The sequence below is a fragment of the Notolabrus celidotus genome, chromosome 19, assembly GCF_009762535.1.
Source record: "Notolabrus celidotus isolate fNotCel1 chromosome 19, fNotCel1.pri, whole genome shotgun sequence".
NCBI classification, from domain to species: domain Eukaryota; kingdom Metazoa; phylum Chordata; class Actinopteri; order Labriformes; family Labridae; genus Notolabrus; species Notolabrus celidotus.
In genome coordinates, this window is record NC_048290.1 from 12,567,439 (window position 1) to 12,591,705 (window position 24,267).

The window sequence follows — 24,267 nt, forward strand, 5'->3', positions numbered from 1 at the left end:
GTTATGGTTAAGGTTATAAATAAAACTGGCTGTCTCTACTTCCCTCATACCTTTCTTATGATTTAATCTCAATACAAGGAACAGACTACTCATTTAGGGGAGGCCTGTTTGAGAAAGTAACTCGGGAAGTGCTCATTTTTGTTCCTTTCTCTGCATGAGTGTGTGTGTGTGTGTGTGTGTGTGTGTGTGTGTGTGTGTGTGTGTGTGTGTGTGTGTGTGTGTGTGTCTGTGTGTGTGTGTGTGTGTGTGTGTGTGTGTGTGTGTGTGTGTGTGTGTGTGTGTGTGTGTGTTTCTGGTGCACTTAAGTGGAGACCTTGGAAAGAGGATTGTCCATGAGTTTATTGATTAGATGGTGACCCCATTTTGATGAAATAATGAAATAAAGCTGAAATTGAATGCCTATTTGCATAGTTTTAATGAGATAGTTGTATTTCATTTCAGAAAATTACTCTGTGAATGTTTACTTTAAGTAATGATCTGGAAACAATGAATCCACCTATATTCATATAAAGCAATTAAAAAATATATGAGGAACCACTGGCAGCCTACCTGCAATATCCACACAGCTCACTAGAGGGCGGTGACCCACAGTCTAGGGCAGCTGTTGCTCAGTGGGTAGAGATGGTCATCTACAGTATCAATAGGAAGGTTGGGTGGTCGCATGCCCAAGTGTCCTTGGGCCAGACACTGATTCCCAAATTGCTCTTACTGTTGTTTAGTGGTATGTGAATGTGTATGAATGAGATTAGCTTATACTGATGGACCCTCACTATAGCAGCTTCTACCATCAGTGAGTGAATGTTGTGTGAATGAGTGAATATGTTGAGTGGTGTAAAAGCACTTTAAGTGGTCAGAAAGACAAAAAAAGAGCTATATAAGTAAGTCAATTTACCAATTACCATTTACTTTGGGACTAAATGATGTATACTATTTAATATTGTATTATTTTATACCAGATTTACTGTCATATACCTGCCTGTATGGTCACTGACTGCATACTTTGTGTAACTTCAGCAAAGTTTTGAGTCTTTAAAATCATTTGATAGACCTATCTAGTACTTCTTTTAAAAAAAGAAATCACACTCCAATATGAGTAGCACATTTTTAAAAAGGAGTATCAAGAACATCTTCAAAGAAACTGAACAAAGTTTGAAAGGAAAGGAGGCGCCACAATTTATTGAGACTTGTGCACTCACAGTGTACAGAGAGGAAAAGGAAGTGGCATAGTAGAGAGCGCCTGACCGGCGAGACATCTTTAGTGCTGATCCAGACTTTTCTGGTAAACTGTCTACATTTTTAATAGAAAAGGAAAATATAGTACAAAATATATACAAACAAACTAAAACTCCATTGAATGTACCCTCTTTAAAACACTTAACTACTTCCTTTCATATAATGATTCATGTTTGTACCCTAAACAGCAAAGCCTTTAGCTTGTAAAGAAATGTTCGATATCTTTACAATCTCAGAGGCAGAGTAAAGTGTGACTCTCTGTTGAGTGTGTTTGTACTTCTGAACAGGAAGACTCAGTTTCCTCTCTCTGCCTGTGCTCCTAACTTAGTCTGAGCATCAGGAAGCTCCGACTCCACCAGATTCCTAGGCGTGATTTAGAGCCCGGCTATAAACATCCGCTCTCTGCAATGCATAGATAATAGCACTGTTAACTTTTTCAGCATTCGCTTTCAAAGAGGACGGATAAAGAGACTGACCAGATATGGGAGGCTTTTTTGTGTTTCAACAATCACGAAGCAATACAGTGATGTAAAAGAAAACATTTATTTTAAACACAAAATGTGTGAAACTTCATATTAATGCATTTTCTGCACTGAATTCAATCCAGTGAAAGCAGTCTAAAACAACATGTATTCTTTTCTTCTTCATGTTGTGTCCATTTCCTTTGTCTCTGCAAAGAATGCACATGGAATTATTATCTCTGTGAAATACTTCCATAATAACAGATCTTATACACAAATAAAAGCTGTAAACTCTGAGGACTCTGACCTTCACACCACAGCACAGGACCGTGGTTCTCTGAAGGGGTTGCTGCCTGTGGGGACTCCAACCAGCAGGGCATCTTTGCCTGCATTCTGAAGACAGTACTGCTGCAGCTCTGCAGCTGCCTGAGACACCTCGAAACACAAATTATCACAAATGTATGTTTGTTAGACTTAAACCACTTTCTAAGTAGTTACCCATGAGGTGTATGCGCAGTGACTGATGGCTTTTAAGTGGCTGATAAATGATAACAACTTCTAAAGTCAAAGTTATATGATTTGCTCCCCACTGGTGCCATCATGTCTCAAAGAAAACACACTAAAGTACCCTCTTGGATTCCACTGTAGTAGATAAAACACTAAAAATGGCCTCTCTGATGCTCTTTCAGTCGAAAATGTATGAAAAAGTACCCTCTATATGCCCCTCAAATGTATAAAACGCAAAAAAGTGCCATCTGGATAGCCCTTAAATGTGTAAAATGTTCAAAGGTGCTCTCTGGACACCCATGTAGTTAATTATGTTATGTTATGTTAATTATGTACTATAATCAATAGTATAGGAATAAATAAATTGTTTTGTGTTTTCCTTTTTCATAATTGAATTTCCAGCCCAAATGGTCCCATAAATATTCACCAGAATTAACTGTCAGATGCTTGTTAGCGCTGCCCTAATATATTTGAATTCACCCTAAACTGTGAGTACCAGGGGCTTCATGTACAGAGGGTGCATGCGCACAAAAATGTGGCGTACACTCTTTTTCACGGCAAAGTTCAGATGTATCAAGAGTGAAATGACCGTGGAAATGTGTGGTGCCTCACGCCAACTTCATGGCTGGCGTACACATGTTTCTACAGCTGTTGATCCTTGCGCACAGATTCTAACATCTGAATATTTTGTGCGGATGACGTTTTCTGGATTTGAGCGTACGCCATGTTTCAGTAGGAAATCCAAGCAAGTCTTTGTACATAAGGCCCCAGGTGTTTGAAAGGAGGTGCCCCCTTTTTTTTTGTTTCCGCCCATGCCCCTCAAACAGCCTGAGTACGCCACTGCAATCCAGCACCTCTGCCTGTTGACACTCTGGCAAAAACATCAGTTTTTCATCTCAAGCTGATCTTAAGAGTCAGGAAATAATGACAGTTAACAAAAAGCAGAGCAAGTGGAGCAAAAGTGGAGTAAGATCCTACAAAAGCTTGTGAGTGCATCTCTTATGTGCTGATTGCCACAAAGTAACTTAAACCACAAACGTTAGGGATAATAGCAATCACGTTAAAAGTTGTGACACTTTCATTTTGAAAGGTGTGTCAACTGTAAAGCTCTGAGAAGAAGGAGAGCTATATGAGGACAGAGATGTTGGTATTCCTGCACTAGTCCTGTTCACCTTGTCTAAGGCCAACTTCAACATAAATGTTCAGTTTATTGTCAGTTATATCAAATAAGCAGGCTTATGTCTTAACTCCACCATGAAGTGAAATGTTCAGTTTAATGTTTATTCAACCTGTAAGAAGGCTGAGCAGGATCCATTACCATGGAAGTGTTACCTTTCTTAAAGTTAGATTATCTTAAATTTTATTACAATATAATATTGTAATAAGGCAGGGCATGACAAGCTAAAATGAGTAGGCCAAGAAACATGCAGTGGAGGAATGTAAGCAACAGACACAAAACAAAAAAAGGGCAATCATGGAACACAATACTACTATGAAATTAAAAAGTCACAAAAGAGAGGATTAAGAGGACAAAAATAAACCATACTTTTGTGAGAAAGTAAACTGGCGAATACTTATACTGAGATAAATGATATTGAATAACAATAAATAAAGAGTGAGACTATATTGAATGGACAGGTTGTAACAAGACATGTAGGTGGGAAATAACTAATGTATTGTATGCACTCTCAGGCAATACTCAGGCAAGAGTTTGCTGACTCTAATACAGTCAAACAGATTTTTGTCACTGATCATTTTTTACAAGTATTACACAGTTAAACAGACAACAAAACCAAAGGACTAACCCTTAAACTCTCATGCTCTATCTTCTGTTTCATTTCTTTTTCTCTTTACCTTGATTCTCTCCACGCTCGCCTCCAGCTGCAGTTGTTCCACCAGCCGTCTCATGTTGGATAAATTCGAATTAGACGTCATGTTGGTGTAAAAAGGTTTTGGAAAAAGAGAAAAGTCCCCCCTAACAAACTTCCCTTTGGTCTTTCAACACAGGAGTGGACTCCACTAATGGGCAGAAAAACGCTGATGAAGGAAGGGGGAGTGGCTGAGTTTCCTCTGTCCACTCCACCAAAGAAACAAGGAGAGATAGAAGAAGTACGATTCACACACTCCTGTATGTAGACATATTCTTTATTAATTGTTTGATTTTTAACTTGCAGTCCTGTTTCGTTCGGTTTTACTTGTTTGTATTGCAAAAATAGAAAGACTGTAAGCAGGAAAAGAAGGAAAGGATGGGTTAAAAACTGAGGAAATGGGAGGGAAAAAATAAGTTTCTCACTTTTTCTTTCATGTTATACTACAAAGGGGGGATGTGAAAGAAAGGAAGAAAAATGAGGTCACAAATGAGTGTGAAGGAAGAGGAATTACAATGTAAAATGCCAACTTGATGAATGTTTACATTTCATTTGACATTTTTTGTAGTTTTTTGCATGTATGTATTTTCCCGTTTCATTCATCATGTTTAAGCTACTGCTTTTTAGATCATTTTCTGTGTCTCTACAACCTAGCAGCCGATAACATGACTGACAACAAACCTCAGTGGTCACTCTTACAGGAAATCAAGTTGCAACAATAAGTGGAAGTGGTTCTACTGTGCTGCTCTGTTGTGGGAGACCAGAAAAGACAGAGACAGAGTCTGCTGCAATTCAAACGAGAAGATGGAGTGATGGTAAGTGCTAATGGAGGTGCAGACTTTCTTCATGTCTGCAACTTGAATATCACTTGACAGAGTTGAGTTGGAAATCCAGATGTAATGATACTTTTGGGCATGCAGTGTGAGTAGAGGTGTGGTTGCAAGTAAGCTATGGAGGTGTGGTTGCAAGTAAGCTATGGAGGTCAGGTATGCTAAACAGTTAAGCTGATCAAGTCACACATTTTTTTAAAGCTCCTGAGATGAGTTTTTTACTTGCTTTGTGACAGAATGACATTAATTCTGATGCCTCTTTATGACTGAAAAGCTCACAAGACCACCAGCATCATAATTTACTATTGTTATATAGTTATTTTTAATGCTTAAAAAAACAAATACACATGTGTAGGATGAAATCAACAAACAGATGATAAGTATAGCTCTATCCCAAGGGGGGCGCCAAATCAAAACAACCTAAGAGCTCCTCACTGTGGCTTTCAGATGCTCACTGTTTGATCCTGTAAGGGCATTGAACATTTTCAAAGGAGGCAATACTGGTGTAAGTCATGCCAAACGACTATTAATGTTTTACAAGTTAATATGAAACAAGCAAGTGAACTATACAAATAATACCTGTAGTAAACCAATATGTAAATAATTCACTATATAAATAATGTTAACATGTTTTAACCTTAAATCAAATACATGAATTTACTTTCCTGTTAAAGCGTACAATACTAACGCTAAAACTACATTTTTTTCCTGACAAAATGAGAGACAGTAGGTATGTGCAGCCCCTGCATGTAGATATACAATGCAACAATTCTCCAAGCAGAATTCACATATTTTTATTCATTTATTATTTAACTATCACCTACATATACTTAATAATGTAAAAACTCCCTCTGCACTACTCACCACCAGAGCCGTGGGAAGTGGCTTTAAGTTGGGGTGCTGTAGTAAGAGGTGCAATTTTTTTTTTCTTTTTGCATTTAGGTTACTTATGCAACTGATAGGCTATAGCGCACATACATTTTATTTTTATTTATCTGGTTTGAATACAAGCTTTCAAGACAACTTTTCATTATAGATTCACAAATTGCAACTTCCATACCCCGTTGTACAGCAAAGAGCATACAAGCCAAACCTGGTAAAACAGAGCCCGAAAGGCCTGTTTTACAAGGTTCTGCAGAACTTATCCAAATACGTTTAGTTTTAATCAGGCACACACACAGGGCCCATGAATCGGGTTATTTTAAAATGAATAAATATTTAAAATTGCTATAATTATTTCTCAAATCTTCCTCAGGCATTACATTTTCAGAAAATACTACAATGAAAAAAACAGTGGGTGCTGCAGCACCCTCAGCACCCCTACTTCCCACAGCCATGCTCACCACTGCACTATTATCATATTTTTTAGCCTGTACATATTAGTAATGCCTACTTGTTGTTCTTTTTGTGTTTATAGTTGATATTATTATTATTATTATTATTATTACTATTCATATTTTCTTTTTTATTCATTTATTTTTATTATTTGCATTCTTGTACAAAGAGAGCACAGCTTACCAAGTCAAATTCCTTGTGTGTTCAAGCATGCCTGGCCAATAAAGCTGATTCTGATTCTGATTCTCCTAAAGTTGCCTTGCGCATGCGCTTGCCTTGGCTGCCGTGAAATGCTGCGAGCTGTCGTGCAGCAGCCAAAATTACTAGCATACGCGGCGCGTCTGATCTGACTGCAGCCTTTTCCCTGAAACTCACATGGCTAATGAATCCCCACAGGGTGTTCTTGTGTCCTCATTGGTCGGTGGGTGATTATCAGGATTGGCTGTAAGTAGCTTTCGCCGAAAGGTTCACATTACAGGTGAAGTAACAAACGGAGATGTGAGCTGGAGCGGTCACACCTCCACCTCTTCTTCATGTTGAAGCGTGTCTGAGACTTCAGCAGACATGGTGGAGGTCTTTACCGGGCGGACTCTGCTGAATAAAGACGGGGAGTTCGTGGATCCTGAAGAAGCGTTGAGGAATAAAGTGGTTGGGATTTACTTTTCTGCGGGTTGGTGTCCGCCTTGTCGAGACTTCACACCCATCCTGTGTGATTTCTACACGGAGCTAGTTGAAGAAAATGAACCTCCTGCTCAGTTTGAAATAGTTTTTATTTCCTCTGACAAGTCGGCGGATGACATGGTTGAATATTATCATGATATGCATGGAGACTGGCTGGCACTGCCTTGGACTGATGATTACAAAAAGTAAGTATCAAAATCTCATGAAATGTCCACTGAGTTACTTTTGAACTTACTTTTAGATATGTAAAAACAATATATATATTAGCCGAAGTTAATATGGCAACACATTTGTTCTATATTTGTCATATCTCATTATGCTTTAACACTATTGTCTTTTTAGCCAATTAGGCTGTGCTCCCTCCCTCTTATGTAAGTTAAGGTAAGGGAAGTATATTTAGGCTATATAGGGCATTTCGGCACCAAGGCAATTCAAAGTGTTTCACATCAGACAGTAAAAGAATCACTACAAAAGTCAAGAAAATACATTGAAAGAAAGCATTTAAACATTTTTTGAAGAATACATTTTTATTTTATTTTTTATTAGCATTCACAGGATTTTACAATAATGACAGATACATATATGAGCGCCTTTTGTTTAGTGGCATCAACAATGTACATATGATTATATTATTATTATATTATAATATTTGTTGATGTCGAACAGACAACATTACTAATAACAATGACCACACTTGTGATTCCAGCTTTAACATAAAATATAAGGAAAAAAATAAAAAAAGGTGCAAAAATAATAATGATAAAAGTTTGATAAAAATACATATACACAAACAGAAATATATATATACAAAAATATATAGACATACAAACATCCAAAATGTCAAAATTGAAACAAAAAAGAAAACAGCAAACCATACGAAAGCATCATAAGTTAAGTTAAACCAATTTTTTTTTAAATAAATAAAGAGCTCATGCTGCCACATCCTACCACACTACTTACATTCCACATTCATTTCACCTTGCTCTAATGTGGAATATCTGAAACTTAGATCTTTGAACATATTCAGGAAAGGGGCCCCAGACCTTTACAAACTTATTGGACCTACCTAAGAGACAGAATCTTATTTTTTCTAATTTAACATAAAATAGTACATCACGAATCCAGTGTGTATGGGAGGGGGGTGTAGGAGATTTCCACTTCATCAGGATCAACCTCCTAGCCAGAAGAGTTGGAAGAATACATTTAAAAGTAATTAAAAAAAAGCCAATCAGAGCAAAGAAAAATCATAAACAGAAGTTTAAAATATAATAAGATAGATTTTAAATATGCACTTAATTGTTACACAACGAGTTGTGCGATAAAAGTAGATGATTCAATGTTTTTTTTAACCTGATTTATATGTTTTTACTTAATGTTTGAACAGGTACAAACATATACATGTACATCCCCAACATCCCCTGAAGTATCCTACAACTGGAAAGGTTAAAATCAAGACAGGAAAGTGACAAAGGTCAAAAAAGGAAAATAATAACAATAATGACATCAATAATAATGATAATAATAGTAATAGTAATTAATAAATGATAACTCTGTAAATGACAATGGATAATCATTTTTTAATGAAAGGCAGATGTAAAGAGGTGAGTCTCCATCCTGGATTTGAAAGAGTTGAGTGTTTTATTATAGGTATCATTTTCTGGATATTTGTTCCTGGTATTTGAAATATAAAAACTGAAGTCTGCTTCTCCATGTTTGGTTCTGAAGGAGACATAAAGCAAATAAAGCAGACCTGTTCCAGATGTCCTGAGCAGTCTGGATGGTTATTATGAGGGTCACCCACTCAGGGATTAGAGCTTTAAGCAGAGAGCGGGCAGTCTGCCTGACACAGCTGACAGTGACACTTACTTTGATCTAATGAATCTAAAGTGTAATGTTGTATGTGTACATAGACTACTTTACACTCATCCATGGGTTTTCAAAGATATCTATCAAAACAATTAAGACAGCATACACATATAAGCAGTACTTGTGTCAAAAATTGATGCATAGATCATTTTAAAAAGCTGGATAATATAACATAGTATACTGTTATATATTGCTTCAATAGTTAATCTTGTTTCATCACATTTTTGATCCCATATATTGATTTGGGAATCAATTGAAAGCAATGAAATGCACTTGAGGATCTTGACTCTAGATTTGTTACTAAAATAAATGCTGCACTGTTGCACTAGTACACTGTAAAACCATGATTAGAAGTAGGAGACAGCTTCAGACGGTTCCATCCAAAGGTCTGTGGCAATTCCCCAAAGGTCTGTGGCCTGCTGAACTCAGTCTGATTTTAATTCATTACAATTTTAATTTACAGAAGGTGCATTTTACTTTGGACTTGTCAGCTGTGTCATTCAAAAGTCCAGTGGTGTCCTTGTTTTCCATTAAGGCGGCAACGGGAAGCAGGAAGACACTGCAGCAGCCCAGCTACAGAGTGAGGAAAGGAATACATCGATAGCAAGCAGTTTAAAAAAGTGAAGCATTAATTTCAGACCTTAATCGTATTGAAATTAATGGCCTGATGCTACAGGCTTTCATATTTGATGTTATATTATTTTAATATCATAAAATATTGAATAGTATTTTAAGATAATATAAATGATATCATTCTAGTTTAAACTGATAACAATACTAGTGCTGCAGCTAACGGCTACTTACGTTACCGAATGATATGTTGATTACTTTGTCAAAAATCCAGTCAGTGGGTTTACAAATAAATTGTGTTAAAGTTTCTTTTTGTGTCTAGAGGCCCAATGAGTCACTTTTAAACTTCATTTTTGTCCGCCCAGGTGTCAGAGATCCCACAAATCCAGTTCAGAATCATATCATGGTAATAAAAAATAGGAAGTACTTACAGAAGAAGTCTCAAGTCAGAGATCTTAAAAATGTTATACAGTTGAACAATATGTTTTTGTCCAACGACTGGTCAAGGTTTTTATTCGGGCTATTCTTCAATGTTTATTCTGTGGTATCAGCTGAAGAATAAATGTAGTGGAGTAGTTTTCCTCTAAAATGTTAAGTACAAAATACAAGTAACGGTTTTTACATTCACTTGCTTGTGTCATAGTTATGGCAGATGTGTTTTTGTAATAATAACTTTATTGTGTGTGTCTCTTCTCTCTTTAGTGAGTTGAAACAGCGCTACAAGATCACAGCAGTGCCCAAACTGGTGATCGTAAAGGAGAACGGAGACGTGATCACAGAGAAGGGCCGGAAACAGATCAGAGACCGAGGCCTGGCTTGCTTCAGGTCCTGGCTTGACGCTGCAGAGATCTTTCAGAACTTTAAGGGATAGAAAGCCAAATAAGAGAAGGCGAAAAAATCTGCCCATCTTTTCATGAATGCAACTGCTGCAGCCGCATTAGAGAGCTGGACAACACCAAAATATTTCTGCTTTCATTTTTCAGTTAGTGGTTCTCAACTGTTGGAGTAACTCACCCAAGATGATTTAAAGTGTTACAAAGAGCAAATTATTTTGGTTCCTGAATTAGTCTTTTTTTCCTGGTTTAATCCAGGATGTTTTTTCTTCAGTCTGACAATCATACTTTTGTCAAATTGCTCATGTTATGCTTTGATGATGGGATTATTTCCAAGCCAAATGGGTCTTGAAACACTTATTTACTAGTTGCTGACTTTTAGCAAACTGCTATGCATTTAAGGCAATCCTCAGGCATGTGATTCACATGTGAGAAATGCGCTACTTTAGAAAAATTGTACTGGTTTCATTGCACATTTGAAAATATATTTGGTGGTTTATGAAGCTAATGTGTTAAACAGCTTAAAGGTAAGGGTCTGTTTTTTTGAAGTAGGGTTGTATAAGGTACTTATGAATAGTAAGCATATAGATAAATGCTTGTCAGCCTGGCCCCTTTATTGAGAAAGCATGCTGAGTACCTGGATGTATGCAGATGGGGACATTTGCACCATGTTATTTAGCTAATTTGAAGATTGTAAGAATCAAACATGATTTTAGGTTTAAGTGTTTGCTTCATAGAGACAATTCTATGCACCTGCCAGTACTGAATTAACACATATGCATTCCCCACCTGCAAAAAGGTTGATAAGTATCTCGTACAACCCTTTAAACTTCAAAAAAAGCGAACTATCCCTTTAACTTTGCCCATACCAATCAAATGACTTCTTTCCAGAGCGCTGGTGAAGCACTCTTGCTTTTGTACTTTTAAAGTCTGACTTGTAGTTCAACCTTGAGCTGCCTGTATATTTTTGTATATTGTTTTTTATGAGTTAAGATAGATATTATTAAAAAATTAAAAAAAAATAAAAATCTGTGTTTGTGTGAGCTGATTTATTCTATTGTTTGTGTTACCCTAAATTTCCTTCCTTAAGTCAAAGAGCCTCTGTGTGTGTTTGTGTGTGTTTAACCGACAAACAGTGATTCCCTTAAGTCTCGTTAAGACATACAAAGCCCACAGGACACAGTTTCCAACATGCTAGCACATTCGCATCCTTCGTACTAATTGCTTTTTGCCCCCTTGTGCATGCTGACGCTGCTGGTATCACTTAGTACACAAAATATCTAACAGGCATGATGAGGACATAATGATGAGTCTGCACAGGGCTGCAAACTCCAGATTTGTAATGGCACATCAAATAATTTGCTGTCACATTAAGTTATGCCTCAAGGCTCCTGTGGGGGTAAATTATTCAGCTTCACCTCACTTCAGGTGTATTCATCACCCCCTTCATCACAGGTGTGTCTCATAGGACACAGCAGGGAAAAAGCCCTCCTGCGTCTATCTGTTCATCAGAGGATAAACTGATGCAACTCCTCCAATAATTAAAGTGAAGCACAAGACTTTAATATGCAAGTTTGACAGAGAGGCATCAAACTTCCTGGTTTATTATGACATCTACTTAAACTTTACAGATCTAGTTTGGATCCTTGTTCCTTGGATGCTTTTAAAGGATGCTGCAGTCCTTTAGTTGACCAGGTGGGGTCGCTATTTAGCCATACATTAGAATAAAATCCGGAAATGTAACCCACGCACTTACTGACTGAATAAACTGTGGTAAAGGGGGTTTAAATGTGTCATCAGTATTATCAGTATTGAGATGTATAAGTTGGAAGAAAATCCAGTGGCTCAGATTGAGTCATATCTCATCCCAAAGGCCATTCTGAGCTCCACTCCGATCAAAAACATGACTTCATTTGGATTTCTTACCTCAAAGTGCACTTACTGGAGACGTGTTTTCACATTTAGGCTGAGGGAGTAGATGCCATTTACACAACTTAATAGTAAAAAAAAAAGGATTGTACAGGAAAGTATTTGATCTATGATTAAAAATGTCTTTGGAGGGAGTCTTTGTGGACCAGAGTGTGAGGGCAGCAAGTTCAGCCTCGTCTTTCCTTACACATTTTTCTCATCATGTGACCGCCTGCAAAGGTTATCATAGGTTTAAATGGAAGTTACATTATCCTGTTGGGAGTAGGGGTGTTTGTGATTGTATTATCAGCTTTAAAAGTGTGGGAGTGTGACATGAGGTCAAAAGTCAAGTTTACACCTCAAGAGTAAATATTTCTTAGGCTAGGTTTATTTGTAGGCTAGGTAGATTTGGTTTACAGAGTGAGTAACCATAGAATAATAATCATCAATAATCCTTGCCTTAAGGAAAAACAATATAAAGAAAAAGAAGTGTAGATCTATAAATAGTCAATAAATAATGCAGAAATTTGCCTTTAGAACACAGATAGTGTGTTACAGAGACTTGCTGTTCCCTGATGGCTGCTGCTGGGACAAAGCTGTTTTTGTACAGCTTGGTTTCACAGGCTGGGACCTTGTACCTACAGTATATCCAGATGGGAAGAAGCTGATATTTACTATTTAAAGGATGGTAGTCTTCTTTTAAAATAGAACCAAACTGTCGGCTGTACAGTGATTCTGAGTTAAGCTGTGAGTGTCCGATCAGCCTGCTGGATCATTTTACAATCAGATTCAGACAGCTTCAGTTTCTTGAAGACAAGTTCCCAAACCATAAAATCAAGCAAAAAAAAGGTAAAACAGATTCACAAGAAGCACTATAAGAAGAAAAGTCACGTGGGTTTGTATGTGGAAAGAGGATTGTTTTCTCAGGTAAAACAAGCACTGGTCCGGTGTCCCTTTTCACATACAGCTTCACAGTTTTCACCAAAGTTCAACATCCTGTTAGTTTCAGAGTCTTCACACCATTTAAGAAAGTCACTGATGACTGTCTTGCAGCAAACTGTCAATAAAGAATCATCAGCATACTTTGAAAAGGTCCCATCCTCTCTGCATCTGCGACACATATTAGTGTAGAGGATGAACAAGAGAGGCAAGAGTACACATCCTTGTCGAGCCAGTGGAAATCTTGAAAGAATCAATCAATCTTTATTTGTATGGCGCAAAATCACAACAAATGTTATCTCAAGATGCTTTTACAAACATAGCAGGTCTAGACCATACTCTACATTCAATTATTAACAAAGACCCAACATCAAGACATGATAAGATCCAGTTCCTTCTTAAGACAGGACTGGATCTTATCTCATCTTAATCCATTGCACCTCACAGTATTTAGATAGTTACAGCGGCAAGGAAAAACTTCCTTTTAACAGGCAGAAACCTCGAGCAGAACCAGACTCATGTTAGACAGCCATCTGCCTCGACCAAGTTGGGGTTAGAAAGAGAGAGAGAGAGGAATAATAATAATAATATGGTTTCCTTTTTGTATGGTACTGTTTTAAACTGCTTTTGTAGATGCAGTGACAAACTGTGTTTTCAGATGATGGTTTTTGGAAGTGATTTTGAGTCCATGCAGAGACTCCCACTATGTCATGTCTATTTTTTTAATGCAGTGCAACCTGAGGGACATCCAGTATTGTTTTCTCACTTTGTCCTTTATGCACAGATATAGTTCTCCAGTATAGTTCTCCAGATTCTCTGAATCATGCAATGATATAATGTACTGTTGATGATGATGATGATGAAACCCCCAAATTCTTGGCAATTTTACATTGAGGAACATTGCTCTGAATTTGTTAGAGACTCTCTGGAATGACTTTTCTACATCCAGTCAAGTTACTAACCTGTTGCAAATTAACCTAATTAGCTGAGAGATGATACTCCAGGGGCTTCCTTTTCTTTTTTTTCTTGTTTGTTTTTTTGCATTACACAACTTTTGAGTTTTAGTTGTCCCTGTACCAACTAGTTTGAAACATTTTGCTGGAATCCGATTTAAAATGAGCATATTCTATCATTAAAACAAAACAAAAAAACTGTTTCAACATTGGATGTGTCTTTGCACTGTGTTCAATTCAATATAGGATTGAAATGATTAGCAAACCATGAAAATCTGTTTTTATTAACATTGTACAGCATTCCAATTTCTTTGAAATTGGGGCTGTACACATTACATCTTTAAGGACTGATTCTAGATATACTGAAACATCAAGCACGGTTCTTTTGCACAAGATTTAAGCAACCAACCACACATTTCATCAAGGCCATGACTCTTATTAGTTGGAAGAGAAAAGGAAGCCTTTCAGTTTCCTTTTGGCTAATATAAATGTGCTTATTGTGTATCAAGTGTTTAACTCCTGTACTGTATTTCTTTGCTAAAATCAAAAGTGCATAAAAACAATTAAGAGGTTTTGCAAATTCCATTGGAGTCAAAGCCTTCTAAAGTGACATTGCTGCTGTTTTGTTGAATTTTTGAGACCAGTGGTGGTTGTCCAGCTTGAACAGGCTGAGCCAAGGTTCTTTGTAGCCATCTTTTTCTCCAACTTCAATTTGTAGTTCTGTTTAGCTTTTGATTTTTCAGTTTTTACCACCTTTGTGGCTGCATATAGCTTAGAGGCTGTTCCATGGTTAAACACAAGTTTCTCCGCTTGTCAACAGAGTTGGTTCCACATTGCTTTTTATTGGGGTAGATTTTGGCCTTCTTACATGAAATAATCATGTCCCAGCAGAAAGCAGCACATGAGCATGTGACCTCAGCGAGTTCATCTGGATCATCACCACAACACTCTCTAAACATGTCCCTGTGTCTCAATATTGGGCATTTTAATGGATAAAACAATATTTACTACTTAAAATATGGTTTAATTCCAATATTTGTGCGTAAGTTAATTCAGATTTGGGTTAAAGACTTGCCAAATGTGTCAAAGTGTACTCTACTTCAACTTCCCAACTGTGTCAAGTTATTGCACATAAACTGAATTTGTACACTTATGAGTCTGTAGAGGGATTTTTTTTGTATAAATGGGAATAGGAGGATGGAGAAAACCTTCCCTCAGGTCTCTGGTTTCATGTTTACACTTCCTGCCTGCTGCCTGATACAGACCTCAGTCTTCAGGTCACTTCAGATGAAGATGGATCTTTATGTAGACTTCACATTTATTGGAGTCGGTGTAACTTGTTGAATGAAAGGCGGTAGTGTTTCTGCTCCTGTAACGGTGTCTTGAATCAAGTAACAAGGCTGTCTTTATGTCAGAGTAGGAGGAAGGGAGGCGGGGTGCTGGGTGGACCGGCGGACCCTGCACGGAAAGAGCGCCAGTGTCAAGGCTGCTAGGTTTTTACACAGAACTTCCGCTGGAGTCCTTCAGAATAAGAGGCGTTGATAAAGTGCCTATGGATTGTCGGTTAACTTTTAAGATTCATTTAGGAATAGAACTTTTTTGCTGTTTATGAAGGCAGATCAAAAGGAGTAGAAGAAAATAAAATGTACCTGCAAAATGCCATGGGTGCCCAAGCACAGAGAAAACTGTGATACTTTTATGGGGATACAGATACAGATACACACCAATCAAACTTGTATTGTCACAGACTTTAATTCAAGCATTACTCTGCAACAAGAAAACATATTTAACTTAAAAAATGTGGACCATTTAAATGGGTTTAAAGAAGTGAATATGTAACATGCACTGCATTGTCCCATTTCCTTCCATTTTGAAATAACTTTCGGGGTCACATAGTTATGTTTTATTTAAGATATATTATCAAGACCATCTTATAAATAATTGATAGGAGTAATATAAAAATAAAATATGACACATTTGTTATTTCACTCATTTATTAGTCAGTTATATTTGGGGATATTTATTGTCTGCAAATGTTATCTTACACCTACACAGGTAATTTTTGTGACATGCTTGTTTGTGTATTATTATTATTATTATTATTATTATTATTATTATTATTATTATTATTGTTGTTGTTGTTGTTGTTGTTGTTACTAATATTACTTCTACTACAACAACAATAACAACAATAATAATAATAATAATAATAATAATAATAATAATAATAATAATAATAATAGGTCTAGAACCCCCCCCCTCCCCCTCCCTCTCTCTCAATTCTCTGTTTGTACATTTTTACATCGGGGGGTAATAAGCCCATCACAGTAGGAGTGTAGGCTTGTTTTAAGGTACAACTTTGATTTGGTGTTCGAGAACTACAGTGGTTTTATTTTGAAGGCATCTTCTCTGATTTCCGGGTTTAACCCGGCTCTTTGTAGCACGCTTGAGCCTCCTCGGCGGTACAAACGCTCACACCCGCTCGTGCACTCTGCTATAGTCGGCTGTAGACCGGTGAAGGGCTGCAATACGGAACCGCTGCAGTACCGGGACCAAAACAAAAACCTCAAGTGAACCAATGAGAGCTGAGACATGAGGTTAGTTCACCGGGTGAGAGAGCACGTTTTCAGTTTAAACGACTGATTATGCCTGCTGATGACAGAAAATGTGAAATTAGTCACAAAATCTTAACTTAATGCGCATAGACTGGCTTCATGGTGATATTCTCATGATGATTAATGTATAATAGGTTTCCCATGTTAATACAGCTACTTTTGTAAAGTTATGGAGTAAGACTGCTATACATTTTAATTCTATTTGGCAATATATTCTTCATAATGCACTTTGAAGACAATCACTGGGAATATTTGTTTAAAATCACAGTTTTACCTGCTTTCTTTGAGTTTAAGTGCTGAAGTGATTTTGTGATCAGTGAGAACTGTGTGGGGGAGGTTTTATTTGACAAATGTAATGTTATTATTTCCATTAGTGTAAATGAAACACTCCTTAATGGCAAATATTGGAAAATACCAGCCAGGTTTATCAACCTGCCAAGTCAATTGGAATCTTAACTCATGCTGGAGTTACAGAAAAAAACAAAACACCCACAATCATTTCTAGTATGTAGCCTAGCTGGACCCAGGTAATGAAATTACAAGCACTCAGTGAAAGTGTAGCTTTTTCCCTCACACAGTGTGCCGACTCAAACATGCAAACAGCACAGAGCATACTGAGCGAGCCTGTGGTTTTATCAGGAAAATTGCTCTAATCCTGCTTAGTGCATTCACAAACAGGCACCTTGCACCCTGAAATATTTGGTTTGCAGGCTGGCAGACTTGTTTTTCTTCTCACATTGGAAGAATGAAACTGGAGATTATGTGGGATTTGAGCTTGTTTAGCAAGCAGAGAAGAGAAACACTTTGCACAGTGCACACATGCTGAATGCTGAGAGTAAATTACCACACATGCCTGTACCCTATATGAGTGATTAAGTGGAAAAATTGATGTGATACTGGGTGACATAAATGTGCTTCATGTGCCTCGGAGATAAAATTGCAGCCTGTGTATTATGAGTGTGTCCCAACTGTATGTTTGGTTCATGTCTATGAGCGTGTATTTCTGTGTTGCAGTGCAGACCACATTTAATCTCATGTTTCACAGATCAGATCACAGAATCTAACAGGACATTTACCCAGTAACATTTTAATGGTGCTGATGTAACGCCCCTGCAGTGCATTGAAAACCTGTGATTATATTACACTTGCCCTGGCTCATTTAGATAATGCAGGTTTACAAAAATCTATTAAATTAAATGGAGAGCTTATGAAAGGTATATTGCCTCTAGGGTTGACTGTCAGTTTCACTCAGTCTGTATATATTTTCAACAGCAGAGGGTGGAGCTGGTTCTGACACATTTATTGCTGTAAACAAGACCTGTTTTTACTTGCTTACAGGCAAACAACAACAGTACACCTTTGCAAAGAGGCTACAGTTGACAAATGCTGCACTTCAGCCTGGTAGTAAAGTCAGTGTGGCGGTTTACTGTCCAGGGAGAAGAGGGAAGTAATGAGCTCTGGCCCTGACTGACTCGCACTTGCTAATGTCTTTCTCAACTCATTTGCCAAACATTTCCGTAGGACATTGAAAGGAGGTGATGTGCAATCACAGCGGTATATTGCAGAGAAATGGCTATGAACAGATTGGATGTTTCCCACTCTGGATTTATTCAAGTTTATTTATTTATTTGGTGGATTTACCAAACTCACTTCATGGCAACTTCTTTTCAGAATCAGAATCAGAATCAGAATCAGCTTTATTGGCCAGGTATGCTTGAACACACAAGGAATTTGACTTGCTAAATTGTGCTCTCTTTGTACAAGGCATAAGAATAAGACATACAAATAAAAATAAAAGTATAATAACAATAACATCAGCTATAAATACAAAATAACAACAAATAGGCATGACTAATATGTACAGGCTAAAATAATATAATAATAGTGCAGTGGTGAGTAGCAGAGGTAGTTTTTACATTAAAAAAATAGTAGTTAAATAATAAAATAATATGGAATTCTGCTTGGAGAATTGTTGCATTGTATATTTACATGTATATTTACAGAGAGTATTGATCCAACAGGTATGACACTGTTATGGTTTAGTGTTCATCAGAGTGACAGCCTGGGGGAAGAAACTGTTCTTATGGCGGGTTGTTTTGGCGCACAGTGATCTGTAGCGCCTGCTGGAGGGGAGGAGTTTGAAGAATTTGTGTCCAGGGTGTGAGGGGTCAGGGGTTTTTATGTCACTCTCAGGGTGCGAGGCCCAAATACTGTTTAATTTGGTACTGCTGTAGGCTAAACTAGAGATGCAAACTGTAGACTATTAAGGGAATCTGAACATTCAGGTTCATTTCAGGTTGATCAGCTGCTAAGATAACAAGACAATATAGTTGAATTAACTGGGCACACGTCCATCCTTTAATCATCTGCGTTACTTTTTCAATATCTTTTAACGTGGACCTTACATTGAAAAATAACCTTGAAAATCACAACCTTAAACTTCCTTTAAATCGAGTTGGCCCTAAGGTTGTCATTTTCGAGTTACCTGACATCACCAGCATGCTGAGGAGGGGAGTGACCCGTGTCCGTCACGAACGACTTGGCTCTAATAACTGACTCTAGTTAGCTTGACTAAATGGTATTTATAAGAGCTGCTTGTAAGCAGAAAGAACCGTTGGGCAAAATGTTTTGGATCACTGAAAAGAGCCGGAATTCCCCATCATTAGGCGCATCCATGCTGGGATTGTTTACCTGAGAAGGAAGGATCTTAACTGCACTTACGTGGTAAGATGGATGGCAGACAAGTTGAGAAATCAGTGTATCATTAAAGGTGACATATCATGCAAAATTGACTTTTTAATGGTTCTTTACCTGAAATATGTGTCCCTGGCATGTCTACAAACCCCCTGAAAATGAAAAAAAATCCATTCTGCCTCTGTTCTAATTTCTCCACCTTTCTGTAAATGTGTGTGAAACGAGCCGTTTCAGTTTTCAGTGTTTTTCATACGTCACAACAACATCCGGTCTGTAACGGAAGTCAGAGCTCGGAGCTTGTTCAGCCCATAGACTGTATAAAATACAACTCAACCCCTCCTCCGTTTTTCATTCCCTGCACACGTGTGCTAACAAGGAGCTTAGGAGGGAGGCATGCTAGTTGTAGGCTGTCTTAATAAACACAAAGGTCAGTTTTACTCCCCACGTCTGCAGATTTGAAGACCTAGTGAATTTTATTTTTAATGGAAAAGTGCTAGCGCTGGTTAGCATAGCCACATAGCTACATGTTAGTAGCTGTGTACCAAGACACACGTCGACATACTGACAAATAAAACAACAAGAAACACTAAATCTGTGACCAATCGTTCAGAAAGGTCCTGCTGCAGGCGCCTCTCCGTCAGGATCAGATTCTGGATCAAATTCAGAGGGTTGAAGTAACGCAGGTCTGTGAGCAGCCAACATGTAAACATTAGATCAAAGTGCTGGAGAGCCAAGGCCACATCCACTTCCTGAGGGGGCGTGGTCAGAGAGCTCATTCTCATTTAAAGGCAAAGACACAGAAAACAGCCTGTTCTGAGCAGGGCTAAAAAAGAGGGGTTTACAGGCATACCAAAATCTGATTTCAAAGTGTTTTTTTGAGCATAAACTTTAAACACATGTTTTGGGGACCTCTTAGACCAATATATTTTGATGAAAAAGAGCATAATATGTCACCTTTAATGGATTTGATTGTTTGTTTCGCTCTTTTGTAAGAACACATTATGCATTGATTGGCATCGGGACAGAAAGATCATTGTAACCAGTATAATAAAAAGTGTACATAAGCTCATCCGTTTAACAATGTCCTTGAGCAACCTCAGTTTCCTACCTTAAACATGATGTCAGAGGAATATCTGCTGAGCGAGTGAAATACCATCTGTATCATCAAGAAGTCATAATTTTCTACTTGTAAAATCACTGTCTGCAACTGTGACGCCTGTTAGAGAGGGAGTGTCTTGCTGTACAAACTAAGATTTATTATATTGCTCCATAATTACCCGGAGATGAGCTATGCCTCCCAGGACTGTATTGTGGTTTCTCATTGTGTTCAGCTGAATGAGGTAGCAACTAATTTTCCCCATAGTGCAGAGACACACTGTATATAGCACATTGTAGAATTGGGTGGTGGCTGTTGTTGTTTCATTGGTTTATGGCAGGGATCAATTTTCTCTTTTGACTGGGGCAATAAAATCGATGTTTGTGTTGCCCTGTGTTAATTTAAATCAGAGTAGCATTTGATGGCTCACAAATGCTGTACTGACAGATACTGTTTTTAAGTGCTTACAAAGCACATCTCTAAAATTTTGATTGTCATTCACATTTGATTAGTTTGTTAATTTTTTATTGTATCTTTGGCACAAAAAGCAAACAAACAAACATAAAAATAGCCTCATAATGATGCATCTAATTTGAATTGTGCATTTGGCTGAAAAATGTTAATTAAAAAAAAAAAGGGATCTGGTAAACAAACTATGAAACATCAGCAGTAATTGTTTTTAAACTGCTGTTTTTCTTATATATAAATCCCTATAGCTTTGATAACTGTCTAAAGTAAGGCATTGACTGTATAGCTAACCATTGCTTGATTCCTCCAGCTAGTCAATCTTGACTTACTGTAATGTGCTACCTTACCACAGGATATGATGCAATATCTTTGATAATAATATCCTTGTGTGAATTTCCATGAATATTTACATGCCAGAAAATGGGTAAAGGAAAATAATGATCAGTGTAAATTTTCTGTTAAAATCCATCTTCTGTCTTCTTGTTAAACCTACAATACTTTTGCTGACTAATGTCACAGTCAAAATTATGACATTTTTAAGGTCCATTAAGCATCTAATATAGACATGCGCAATATAGAAGAGCAGAGAGAACACCTCATCCCTATGTCTGTCCAGACCAATGGACTGTTGACATGAGCTTCATAGTACTGCACCGTGATTGATGCCCAGAAAATGACCAAATTAGTAAGACAATGAGAAAATACTGACAGAGAGCATAGTATCTGCAGATACACACATCTCCTCTGGATTATGAATGACAATCCAGACTATAATAATTAATCATTTAGAGGGAATGTTTTACTTTAGTTAAACATTACTTTTAGAAAAAGTCCTATATATTTTGCCTTTCATTACTGTAACAGTAAATGTTGATCTGCCTTCAACCACCCAGCACAATGTGCTGGTGTGAAGTCATTCCAAGCAATTTTAGAACCCTGCAAATCAGGGGCTTTTATTTTGAAGGAAGATTTTCAGTTATCATGACAATTTAAGGGTTAACTCAGAGGTTAATCACTTCTTACTGGGTTAGATCATCATGGTAACTTACATTACATCCAGAAAGTATTGGATTAATCAATCTTTATTTGTATAGTGCCAAATCACAACAAACGTTATCTCAAGATGCTTTTACAAACATAGCTGGTCTAGACCATAGTGTTAAATTATTAACAATGACCCAATATCAGGATGAGATAAGATCGAGTGGCAGGACTCGATCTTATCTCTCTTATGTCTTAATCCATTATGAGCATTGCACCTCACAGTATTTAGCTAGTTACAGCGGCAAGGAAACTTTTTTTTTAACAGGCAGAAACCTGGAACAGACCCAGACTCAGGTTAGACGGCCATCTGCCTTGACTGAGTTGGGGTTGGAAATAGAGAGGAGAATAAGAGAGAGAGAGAGAGAGAGAGAGAGAGAGAGAGAGAGAGAGAGAGAGAGAGAGAGAGAGAGAGAGAGAGAGAGAGAGAGAGAGAGAGAGAGAGTAGTAGTAGTAGTTGTTGCAGCTGGATTCTGGAACATCCACAGCAGCAGGAAGTCTTCAGCAGCGGCTCAGAGGGAACCTACGAGAGAAGGGAGCTCAGGGACTCCTGAAAAGTCTATGGTTAGTAACTTTCAATGGGACAAGGAGAGTTAGTTAAAGAAGAAAAATAAAGTCAATCTCTTTAAAATAAGTCTGTATCATAACAACATGTGTACAAAGTTAAGGGGTGTGAATACTTCCTGGATGCACTGTATCCTGAACATAACCTCCTCCAGAGCTCTGGAGATCATCCTCTGTAAAACACCGCCCACTGACAAATCAATTCTCTTGATTGTGGAGCTCTGTGAGCTGATTGTGAGGGGAGGAGGGGAGAGACCGGCAAACATTTTGTCATACCATATGATTCTGCATACAAAAAAGAGGAGAGCTATTGACTGTTTTCTGATATCATCCTCCATCGGAGACTAAAGTAGGCTAACACCAGCACCTTGAAGTTTTTGCACTTTTTAGATGTTAAATTCTGTGTGCTTATCGCTTATCATATTCATTTTTTTTATCTCCATACCCCACTTTGATACCATCAGGGCTTGAGCTGAAATATTACGTCTAAAACTGTCAAAATAATAAATGGGAACAACAAATCAGTTTACGGGAATAAACACAAGTTAATCGAGTCAATATCTAGAAGATACCCAGGATAGGTTGAACTCACCTCTTAGTGTAGACCCCAGGGGTGGCCATAAAAAAAAATGCTGCAACAACACTTAATATTACCCTGTATTTGACAATGGTTGTGATTGGCTGGACCTAAATCAGGTCAGATGGAAATCTGTCTGTCAGAGGGGGGGGGGGGGGGCAGATGCATCCGTATGGGCAAATTAAGCAGAAGCTCACAGATCTGTCTGGTTTATAGGCAAGACAAAGAGTCCAGAAAACAAAGACTTGGTCTTTGTATCTAGGTATCAAGCTATCTTTCTATCTAAAGGCAGTTTTGCGATCTATCTAGCTTTCTATCTGCATTTAGTTCTGCTTCTCCTGACCCATTTTCCCATGGGGCTCCATTAAACTTTCATCTGATACAATCTAACCTAACTGTGAAGAAATGGGACACTTTGAGGACCAACGGATAGGAAGGGAGGGGGCGGGTGGTGAATGTTAACACGAGCAGCTTGTAGAGAAGTAGAGGAGAGTAATGTGGTTTGTTTTTTAAGGGCCTTCCAGATGGCACGTCGACAGGAAGGTTCCGGGGAAACCGGCCCCTAATGAATGGGAGGGAGAATCACCTGAGGGGACAGGAGACATCAAAGGAACCTTTCTCTGCCTCTCTCTGCTTTTTTCCCTCCCACATGCTCACTTTATCCTGCCTTCCTCATTTTCTCCTCATACCATGTATCTAATCTACCAGTTTATTAGTCCCCTCAAGTAATCCGTGGGCATGCTATACATTGTTTTTTTACATTCATTTTTAATTCATCTTAATTAATCTCTTCCTCTTCTCTTTCCTCTTCCGCTGTATCTTTTCTTCCCTCCCCAGAGGACATTCCTCATTTTTACAGTGTGATAGCTGGAGGGCAGGTTCAGACAGAGCTGTCTGAGAAGACGAAGCCCTGACATTCACCGAGGCCAGTGTGCACATAAACGTATTAACATCCTTGACCTGTAACAAATATACAGCCCACTAGAGGCTGTAGGAAGACAGGATAGAGAGATGCTGACAGACTTTAGAGCAGAGTTTAAACATACTGGGTTCTGTGGATTATCAGGTTGTTTGCAGTCATCGCAGAGGCTCTTAACTAAGAGAGAGTGGGTATGTATGGGAGGAGGGATGTTGTTAAAGATTAATGATGCCATGATTTTTTACTATAAACATGTGGGAATCTGATTTTAAAGAGAGAGTAGTACAGCAGCAGTTCTCAGAGTATTAG

The 24,267-nt window shown here is 37.9% G+C and overlaps 3 protein-coding genes across 4 annotated transcripts in view; 2 read left to right on the top strand and 1 right to left on the bottom strand.

Annotated features, from left to right (window-relative positions):
- Positions 1–1,757: 1,757 nt before the first annotated feature.
- gng10 (guanine nucleotide binding protein (G protein), gamma 10) lies at positions 1,758–4,235 on the bottom strand. Its single transcript, XM_034709871.1, has 3 exons — positions 4,056–4,235; positions 2,002–2,129; positions 1,758–1,903 (listed from the first exon to the last, which is right to left on the bottom strand). The coding sequence occupies exons 1-2, from the start codon at positions 4,134–4,136 to the stop codon at positions 2,004–2,006; spliced, it is 207 nt and encodes a 68-aa protein (XP_034565762.1). The 5' UTR covers positions 4,137–4,235; the 3' UTR covers positions 1,758–1,903; positions 2,002–2,003.
- Positions 4,236–6,532: 2,297 nt separating this feature from the next.
- nxnl2 (nucleoredoxin like 2) lies at positions 6,533–10,840 on the top strand. Its single transcript, XM_034710431.1, has 2 exons — positions 6,533–7,100; positions 10,054–10,840. Exons 1-2 carry the CDS (start codon positions 6,799–6,801, stop codon positions 10,220–10,222), a joined length of 471 nt encoding a protein of 156 aa, XP_034566322.1. The 5' UTR covers positions 6,533–6,798; the 3' UTR covers positions 10,223–10,840.
- A 5,618-nt stretch (positions 10,841–16,458) lies between these two features.
- The window catches only part of csgalnact1a (chondroitin sulfate N-acetylgalactosaminyltransferase 1a), a 57,041-nt gene continuing 49,232 nt past the window's right edge, over positions 16,459–24,267 (top strand). The window contains exon 1 of one of the 2 annotated variants that reach the window (XM_034708910.1): positions 16,459–16,581. The gene's annotated coding sequence lies outside the window, so the exon portion shown is untranslated. Of the gene's footprint in view, positions 16,595–24,267 lie in introns of both variants that reach the window. The other variant, XM_034708911.1, reaches the window with a different exon arrangement.

Bases quoted from the DNA above. Each gene is read 5' to 3' on its own strand.
- gng10 (XM_034709871.1), bottom strand. From the start codon at position 4,136: ATGACGTCTAATTCGAATTTATCCAACATGAGACGGCTGGTGGAACAA. The intron at 2,130-4,055 runs GTAAAGAGAAAA...TTGTGTTTCGAG, and splicing joins CGAGCGTGGAGAGAATCAAG to GTGTCTCAGGCAGCTGCAGA.
- nxnl2 (XM_034710431.1), top strand. From the start codon at position 6,799: ATGGTGGAGGTCTTTACCGGGCGGACTCTGCTGAATAAAGACGGGGAG. The intron at 7,101-10,053 runs GTAAGTATCAAA...TTCTCTCTTTAG, and splicing joins TGGACTGATGATTACAAAAA to TGAGTTGAAACAGCGCTACA.